This window comes from Gorilla gorilla, chromosome 9 (genome assembly GCF_029281585.2).
Source record: "Gorilla gorilla gorilla isolate KB3781 chromosome 9, NHGRI_mGorGor1-v2.1_pri, whole genome shotgun sequence".
Classification (NCBI taxonomy): domain Eukaryota; kingdom Metazoa; phylum Chordata; class Mammalia; order Primates; family Hominidae; genus Gorilla; species Gorilla gorilla.
The window spans coordinates 31,926,161-31,936,440 of record NC_073233.2 but is presented as its reverse complement, the minus strand read 5'-3'; the positions used below and the strand labels follow the sequence as shown (position 1 = coordinate 31,936,440).

At 35.1% G+C, this 10,280-nt stretch overlaps 1 protein-coding gene across 1 annotated transcript; it reads left to right on the top strand.

Annotated features, from left to right (window-relative positions):
* The first annotated feature begins 4,268 nt into the window (after positions 1-4,268).
* On the top strand, positions 4,269-7,134 carry LOC101129231 (large ribosomal subunit protein eL42-like). The gene is made up of 2 exons (XM_055356457.2): positions 4,269-4,289; positions 5,586-7,134. Exons 1-2 carry the CDS (start codon positions 4,269-4,271, stop codon positions 5,961-5,963), a joined length of 399 nt encoding a protein of 132 aa, XP_055212432.1. The 3' UTR covers positions 5,964-7,134.
* Positions 7,135-10,280: the final 3,146 nt, after the last annotated feature.

Sequence of the window (10,280 nt, the reverse complement as noted above, 5' to 3'; positions counted from 1 at the left end):
ACTGATAGCTTCCTTCTTATTCACAGCTCATTTCATTCAATTTCATTGCTCATTTTGTCCCTTAAGCATATTTGATTTTGTAAGCTCTGAATATTGAACATTTTCTATGTTAGAAGGTATAGATTCTTGGAAGTAGAAACAGAAAAGACAGCAATTTCCTGGGGAATGTTTAGAAAGAGAACCTCTACATGGTGTGTTAGTGAAATGACTCAGAAAGGAATTGTGGAACCTGGTGATGGGAAAGGAGACAAGACAGAGAGAGAGAGAGAGAGAGAGAAAGAGAAAGAGAGAGAGAGAGACATCTGAAGGAAAAAGAAAGTGAATGAATTGGGGAGAATACTGCCATTTGGAGCAGGATTACTCTTTAAACCTAAAACAGAAACTGAAAATCCTTTAAGATAGACACAGCAGACAGCAAATCCCTTCTAAGGTGTCACAGTTAGCAGTCTTACAGTCTTACACATTTTTTGGAAGTTTAATAAAAGTAGGACAAAACACAAACACATCTTCCTTAAATATTACCAGCTACTTAATTGGTGGGGCCAAGTGCAAACCTAACATATGAGGAACCCTTGTATAAAGAGCTGAGAAATTGTGCTGTTAAAGGTGCTACATAGAAAATTTTTCCTTCTCAATTTGGTATGGTGGGTTTTGTTGTTGTTTTTCTTGTTTTGTTTTGATGCTTTTATATTAAATTGTTAAATGTAGAGATAATTATAGATTCACATGCAGGTATAAGAAATAATACAGAGATCCATGTATGCTTTAACCAATATGCCTCAATGGTAACAACTTGGAAAACTATAGTATACTATCACAGCAAGGCTATGAAATTGACACAAAGTATAGAACATTGCCATCATCGTAAGAATTCCTCATCTTGGCCTTTTAGGGCCGTATGCACTTTTTTTTTTTTTCCCAAACTTACCCTTCCTAGTACTTAATGCCTGGCAACCACTAATCGCTACCTCATTGCTAAAGTCTTATCATTTTATGAAGGTTATATAAGTGGAAACAGATGTAGCCTTTTGAGATTGACCTTTTTTTTCTATTTAACATAATTCTTTCAATGTCCATTCAAGTTGTGTATCAGTAGTTCATTCCTACTTAGAGCTGACTGGTATTCCATGGTATAAATGTGCCATGGTTTGTTTAACCATTTATCCCTTGAAGGACATCTGGGCTGTTTCCAGTTTTTGGCAATTATAAATAAAATTGCTGTGACCATTCATGGACAGGATTTTGCATAAGTATACATTTTTATTTCTCTGAGATAAATGCTGAAGAGTGTGACTGATTAGTCACATGGGAATTGCAGGTATAGGTGTTTAAGAAACTACCAAATATTTTTCCAAAGTGGTTTTCATCTTACACTACCACCAACATTACATGTGTGTTTAAATTTCTTCATATCCTTGCCAGTATTTGGTATTGGCCTTATGTTTCTTTTTTAATTGTTATCTTACCTACTGTGATAAGTATGCAATCATATCTCTTTATAGTTTTAATTTGCATTTCATAGATGGCTAAAGGTGTTTAACATCTTTTCATGTTCTTGTTAGCCATCTCTATATTCCTCAAAAGATCTGTTCTTGCCTTTTGCCCATTTTCAAATGGATGGTTTGGATGGTTTGGATCTTTACAGTTGAGTTTTGAGTGTTTGGTATTTTATATAGCAGTATTCACTGAAATATGTGGCTTGCAAATATTTTCTGTCAGACTTTAGCTTGTCTTCTCATCCACTCTTAATAGGGTTTTTCAGAGAACAAAAGTTTTAAATTTTGATGAAGTTCAATTTATAAATTTTTTGTTTTATGGATTGTGTTTTTGTGTCAAGCATATGAACTCTCCATAATATAGATCCCAAAGATATTGTTGAGATTCTTGTTTTAAATAATTTTTTTATTGAACAGTGGATATTTTGGCTATATGATATGGACTTACAGTTCATGTAGCTGGGGAGGCCTCACAATTATGGTGGAAGGCAAGGAGAAGCAAGTCATGTCTTATATGGATGGTGGCAGGCAAAGAGAGGAGAGGCTGTTCAGGGAAACTCCCCTTTAGAAACTCATCAGATCTCCTGATACTTATACACTATCATAAGAATGGCATGGGAAAGACCTGCCCCCATGATTCAAGTACCTCTTATCAGGTCTCTCCCACAAGAGGTGAAAATTCAAAGTTGCTTCCACATTTTCAGGTATCTTTTCACCAGTGCTCTACTCTACTGGTACCAATTTACTGTATTAGTCCATTTTCATGCTGCTGATAAAGACATATACAAAATTGGGCAATTTACAAAAGAAAACTGGACTTAAAGTTCACTTGGCTGAGGAGGCCTCACAATCATGGAGGAAGGCAAGGAGGAGCAAGTCATGTCTTACATGGATGGAGGTGGGTAAAGAGAGGAGAGCTCTCTTATAAACCCATCAATGGGCTTATAAAGGGGAGTTTTATAATTCTATCAGATCTCCTGAGACTTACTCACTTTCACAAGAATAACACAGGAAAGTTACCCATGATTCAGTTACCTCCCACTGGGTCCCTCCCATAACACATGGGAATTCAAGATGACATTTGGGTGGGGACACAACCAAACAATATCAACTAAGAACCCAAAAACAAATGCAAAACAACACAACAACAACAAAAAAAATCAAAAATAAATAGATGGGACTTAATTAAACTAAAATGCTGCAAAGCAAAAGAAATAATCAGCAGAGTAACCAGATAACCCATATAGTGGGAGACAATTTGCACAATCTGTACATCCAGCAAAGGACTATTGTCCAGAATCTACAAGGAACTCAAACAAATCAGCAAGAAAAAAAAAATAATCCATCAAAAGTGGGCTAAGAATATGAATACACAATTCTGAAAAGAAGATATACAAATGGCCAAAAAACATGAAAAAATGCTGAATATCACTAATGATCAGGGAAATGCAAATCAAAACCACAATGTGATACCATCTTGCTCTTGCAAAACTGGACATAATCAAATGATCAAAAATAATAATTGTTGATGTGGTGAAAAGGGAACACTTCTACACTGTTGGTAGGGATGTAAACTAGTACAACCACTGTGGAAAACAGTGTGGAGATTACTTAAAGAACTAAAAGTAGATCTACCATTTGATCCAGCAATCCCACTACTAGATATTTACCCAGAGGAAAAGAAGTCATTATACAAAAAAGATGCGTGCGCATGCATGTTTATAGCAGCATAATTAGCAATTGCAAAAATATGGAACCAGCCCAAGTGCCCATCAATCAACAAGTGGGTAAAGAAAGCGTGGTATATGTATACCATGGAATACTACTCAGCCATAAAAAGGAATGGAATAATGGCATTTGCAGCAACCTGGATGGAACTGGAGACTATTATTCTAAGTGAAGTAACTCAGGAATGGAAAGCCAAACATCATGTTCTCACTCATATTTGGGAGCTAAGCTATGAGAACACAAGGCATAAGATTGATATAATGGATTTTGGGGACTCGGGGAAAGGGTGTTGGGGGGTGAGGGACAAAAGACTACACATTGGGTACTGTGCACACTGCTTGGGTGATGGGTGCACCAAAATTTCAGAAATCACCACTAAAGTACTTATTCATGTAAGCAAACACCACCTGTTTCCCAAAACACTACTGAAATAAATAATAATAAAATAAAAATAATAATGTACTTTAAAAAGGAACTAAACGTTTCTACCTCACTTATTTCCTCTTTTTAGCATTTCCTATGTTTTACAATGCTCTTGCTTTTCGTCTTTTTTGTATCTTTTCTCTAAATATATACAAAATTAAATGGAAATTTAAATTTCTTTTGCCTTGCAAGTGAATTTCTTTAATGTTTTGGAACTATAACTTTAGTTTAACAAAACCACCAATCCAGGGTACTGAGATAGTATTGTTGGAGGATACAAAGATAGGTAAGGTTTGTCTTTGTGCTCAGTATATACTTTCTAATTATTTAGATAAATCACTACCCTACAATAGAGACTCTGATTGTAAAAAGTTTGTAAGCAGTGTTGTATTTAGACTGAAATAACAGGTAACAAATTTATTTGTAATAACAAGAAAAGACACCAACAAAATCAATATCTTTGATATGATTATTTAAGGAGTGGTGGACTTTGGAATTATTATGGAAAACATTGAAGAAGGGCATTTCAGATAAAGGAAACAGCATGAACAAAAACATAAGTAAAGTGATCCAGGAACAAGTCAGCCAGTTTGATTGGTTTTAGTGTAGGGTAGAATAGTCATGGAATATGATGCTACAAGGGTTAGCAAGGAATTCAAAGACTGAACTTCACAGCAGGTAGTTAAGTGAAAAATTCATGAGGAGCCCTTAGATTTTCCAAGATATGGGTATGACCTGATTTGAGCTCTTGTTAACATGATGTGGCAGCAGTGGGTGGGCAGAGCACAAAGTCTTTTTAGGGCAATGAAACTATTCTCTATGATACTATAATGATGGATACATGTTACATCATTACATATTTGTGGAAACTCATGGAATACATAACACTAAGAATGAACTCTAATATAAACCATAAACTTTGGGTGATAATGATGTGTTAATATTGATTCATCGATGCCAAAATATGTATTACTACCACAGTGCTGAGGCATGTTGATAGTAGAAGAGGTTGTGAGTGTGTGGGGGCAGAAGATAAATGGAAACTCTGTGTACTTTCCGTTCAGTTTTACTATGAACCCAAAACTGGTCTGAAAACAGAGGCTATTAAACCAATAATAGAACAGATTGGGGTAACAAAGGAATGCACTAAATTATCAATGGAAATAAAATCTACAGAAAATAGGCATAATGTTCCAAAAAAGGTTAGAAACTACATGATTTGGAGAATTGAGTAGAAATAGAGAATGCTTGATAAATGAAAAAAATAGAAAGAGAAGGATGGTGTTAGTTTAGATAAAGAGAGTTTAAAACTTTGGGATGCCTAGATACGGATGTACTATGAATGTGCTATAAAAACCAAAACCTTAGCAAGAGTCAAGAGTAGTCTTTTACTTAAGTAGCTAAAATCTAATCAATGTCCAACACTTTTCCATAGTTTCTCAACTACAGGTAATTCCAGATAACAAATGATCTTTCCTGATGCAAGGCTTTCAGAAGCATTGTTCTGCCTACCTTTTTCTTCTCTTTTTACCTAATACATTTTTATTCATTCTTCAAAGTTAAGCTAAAATTTTACTTCAAAGAATGATTCCCTGGGTACGGCTACTATACATATTTGGTGAGTCTCCAATATTACCCTTTGATTTAACATGGCATTTTTCCCTTTGTAACACTGATCATAATTGAAATGTAAAATTTAAAAAATACTATGCTTTTATTTAGTCAATGAAATCTATGCAGTTTGGGCAGTGTATATCTTACTGACTGCTTTATCGTTACTACTTGACACACTGAAATATCCATAGGAAGTAATTGCTATGTTTGTTCCTACAGAAACTTACGTTGAAATTTGATCTCCAATGTGACAGCATTCAGGAGGTGGAGCCTAACAGAAAGCGTTTGACCTTTTCCTGTTAGGCGAGAGCTGCGTGAGGCGAGGGTCTCAGATGCCTTTTCTCATTTTCATCATGTAGACAGAACAGCTCTGATGCAAAGGTGGTCAATGTACCTAAAACCCGAATAACCTTCTGTAAGAAATGTGGCAAGCATCAACCTCACAAAGTGATGCAGTATAAGAAGGGCAAGGATTCCTTGTATGCCCAGGGAAAGAGGCGCTATGATCAGAAGCAGAGTGGCTATGGTAGGCAGACAAAGCCAATTTTCCAGAAGAAGGCTAAGACCACAAAGAAGATTGTGCTAAGGCTGGAATGTGTTGAATCTAACTGCAGATTCAAGAGGATGCTGACCATTAAGATACACAAGCATTTTAAACTGGGAGGAGATAAGAAGAGAAAGGGACAAGTGATCCAGTTCTAAACTTTGGGATGTTTTTCTTTTAATTTTGAAGAGAAAATGTTGAAGCCATAGAAAAATTACCTGTAGGAAAATAAATACATTGATATCCTTATGCAAAAAAAAAGAAAGTGTTTTGATTTTGGGAAAAAATTTATTGATAGATTAATGTTCTTCTATGGAATAAGTTCTTTGTTTCCTGGGAATGGATTAGTTCTCTTCAGAGTGTGTTGTTAAAAAATGTATGGTTTTCTTAGTTCTATCTCGCTTGCTTTCTCTTTCTCCATGTCATCTCTTAGCACAACTCTGCTTCCTTTCTGCTTTTCACCATGACTAGAAGCAACGCGAGGCCCCCACCAGATGGAACTGCCCAATCTTGGACTTTTCAGCTACCAGAATCATGAGCCAAATAAGCCTTGTTTCTTTATAAGTTACACAGCTTCAAGTATCCTCTTATAGCAACATAAAATGAACTGAGACAGTGATGATAAATATTTGTTGAGAAAAAGTTGAAAGAAACCAGGGATTGGAAAAAGAGAAAGTTTTAGAGTCTAGAAATATATTTCTATTTTTAAAGAATTCATACAATATAAAAAGCCCTGCATGTTCTGAGAGGGGATAGCTTTACATGTTTTAGATAGTGAAACACTAGGTTGAGAACTATTAGGGATAAATGGTTTATGTCTCTTTTGTTTGAAAATGCAGAAAAGTAGAAAAATGACTCATTTTTATGCTGCCAGAGCTTAGTTTACATCTATTGTTCTACTAGTTGTGAGACATCAGGCATATTTCTTAACCTCACAGTGTTAAGCTAAGCAACTTGAGCAAGTTCAGCAGTACATCCCTTTGAGTAAGCACTTAAAGATCAAAGTCTAGAAATACCAGGTACTTAGCCTCACAGGATTCTAGACACCCATATGCTTAATTACCAATTTTTCTCTTTAAATAATATATGGAGAAAACTTTATATCATAGATGTATACAGATATAAATAGACAGATGATCATGATAGAGAGATATAGAAGTGTAGATATATCAACACTTCCTTAAAGACTTTTGTGTATATCATAGATGTGTAAGTATTTTATATACATATTAGGTTGGTGCAAATGTAATTGCAGCTTTTTGTACTGTTGAATTTTGCTGTTTGATATTGGAATATACTCTTAAATAAATGTGGTTATGTTATACCTTATTTTAATGGGCATTTCTTGCTTTATGACTTTCTGCTAATGACTTATTACTTGCTGTTTATTTTATGTTTATTTTAGACTATGGAAGTGATGTTAGGCAAAAAGCAAATTTGAGCAATTTTCTTATTTGAAAAGCAGCAGAAACAACTTGCAACATCAACAATGCATTTGGCCCAGGAACTTCTAATGAACATGCAGTGCACTGTTGGCTCAAGAGGTTTTGCAAAGGAGACAAGAGCCTTGAAGATGAGGAGCGTAGTGGCCAGCCATCAGAAGTTGACAACAACCAATTAAGAGCAATCATTGCAGCGAATCCCCTTACAACTACATGAAAATTCGCTGAAGAACTCAACGTTGACCATTCTGTGGTCGTTTGGCATTCGAAGCAAGTTGGAAAAGTGAAAAAGCTCAGTAAGTGGATGCCTCATGAGCTGAGTGAAAAAAAAAAATTGTCATTTTGAAGTGTCATCTTCTCTTATTCTACGCAATAACAACACAAAATTTCTCAATTGGATTGTGAAGTGCGATGAAAAGATTTTATACAACAACTGGCAACACCCAGCTCAGTGGTTGGATTGAGAAGAAGCTCCAACACACTTCTCAAAGCCACACTTGCACCAAAAAAGAGGTCATGCTCACTGTTTGGTGGTCTGCTGACAGTCTGATCCACTACAGCTTTTTTGAATCCCAGTGAAGCCATTACATCTGAGAAGTATGCTCAGCAAATTGAAGAGATGCACCAAAAACTGAAATGCCTGCAGCCAGCATTGGTCAAAAGAAAGGGCCCGATTCTTTTCCATGACCACGCCCGACTACATGTTACACAACCAATGCTAACAAAGGAACAGAAACCAAACACCGCATGTTCTCACTCATAAGTAGGAGTTGAAAAATGATAACACATGGACACAGGGAGGGGAACAACACACACCCGAGCCTGTTGGGAGTGGGAGGCAAGGGGAGGGAGAGCACTAGAACAAATACCTCATGTATGCGGGGCTTAAAACCTAGAGAACAGGTTGATAGGTGCAGCAAACCACCATGGCACATGAATACCTGTGTTAGGAACCTGCACATTCTGCACATGCATCCCAGAACTTAAAGTAAAATAAAATAAAAATTAAAAAGTTGAAGGAATTGGGCTACGAAGTTTTGCCTCATCAGCCATATTCACCTGACCACTCACCAACCAACTACCACTTCTCCAAGCCTCTCAACAACTTTTTACAGGGAAAATACTTCCACAACCAGCAGGATAATGAAAAATGCTTTCCAAGAGTTTGTCGAATCTGGAAACATGGATTTTTATGCTACAGGAATAAACAAACTAATATCTCATTGGCAAAAATGTGCTGATTGTAATTGTTCCTATTTTGATTAATAAAGATGTGTTTGAATCAGCTATAATGATTTGAAATTTACAGTCTGAAACCACAATTACTTTTCAACCAACCTAAATATATATGCTTAAACATATATATATATATATATATATATATGTTACATTGGAAAAATGTTAGTTATGTATGAACATACATATGTATCATGGTAACACTGACAAGAAGAAAAACTATATACCACATCTGCCTTCATATGGAAGACAATCTATGTGGAGTATATTGAACTATTTTGAACTAAAAACAAAGGGCCTCAAGGTTAATGTCACCTAATTGCCCATTCTATTGGCAGATGCAACTGTGGAACAATGTAAATAGTAGTGTCAAACCAAACCAGAAAGATATAGTCTAGATGTATCTATGACTTGGAGTCACATTCTGGCAAATAGGTCAGAATATTAAAAAATCGAAGGGAGAGAATGGTGAAAACTCTAAAAATAATAGCAAAATACAGTCCAACAGTCTAGAGGAGACATGCTCTGAGCCCCTAGTTCCCTGCTTGTAAAAGAACAATGCTATTAGACCAACCTCATGAAGTCATTTTGAAGACTAAGTGATATTGTGTGCATCCTGAACCTGGCACATGGAAAGTACTCTACAGATGGTAACCTGTGAGAGCATATGAAGCACTAAATATATTTAATTTTCACTGTTACATTTTTAACTACCTGTCTTTATTTAAGACGCAACTTCTGTGTTCTTTATTGCTTTAATGTTCAATATTATTTAGTGTACATCTCTTGAACATATTCCTTCTCTCTGACTGTAGTTAACAATATATCTTTGAAAAATGCTAAGGGAGTGAATTTTTATGTGTTGTTACCTCAAAAATGATAACTATGTGTGGTAATGTATATGTTAGTTAGCTAGATTTAGTCATTCCGTAATGTACATATACTTCAAAGTATCATGTTTTTCTTGATGAAGACATATAATTTTGTCAATTAAAAAATAAAAAAAGGCTATTGAGTGCTATTTTGACAGACTTTATATTACAACTTTCATTGCATAAAAATGTTAAGGATGTATAAGATAAAATGGACAGTACCCTAGCTGAACATAGTTAACAGAAAAAGTAAATTAAAGGCCTATGTTCCTAGTTCGGGAATATACCTAAAAATATTTGCATAATGACTGTGGTTGCATATGTCTTCTTCATTTTCAACTCTTTACCTCTGGCGCGCGCGCACACACACACACACACACATATATATATACACAGTGTCATACACATAAATATATGTGTGTATGTATATCTATATTCTGACTGTGAATTCGTATATATATTCATATACATATACTCATATATACTCATATACTATATATATCTGAGCATATATAGATTGAATATATATGAATGTATACTAATTATATAAATTTGCATGTATTAATATATAACATATTAATGTATGATTTTTGTATTATGAATCCACAGAATTAAATCTTTCTTCTTAATTGTTTTTGGCTCCCCAAATATGTTACTAAATTTCTAAACAATTTTTATTAATTAATCAATATTTGTCTGTTCTAAGCGTTTTACACACATTTACTCATGCAATCTTCATAATGACCATAAAAAAGTCACACTGTCCTTCTTACTTTACAAATGAGAAATCTAAAGCAGAAATTGTATCTGTTTTCTTTTGCATATAGCTAGTAACTGGCAGAACTGAGATTACAATCCAGGTATCATAGCTCAGAGTCTGCTCCTAACCACTAGCCGAGCTACCTGCCAGAAACTGCGTTAGAAA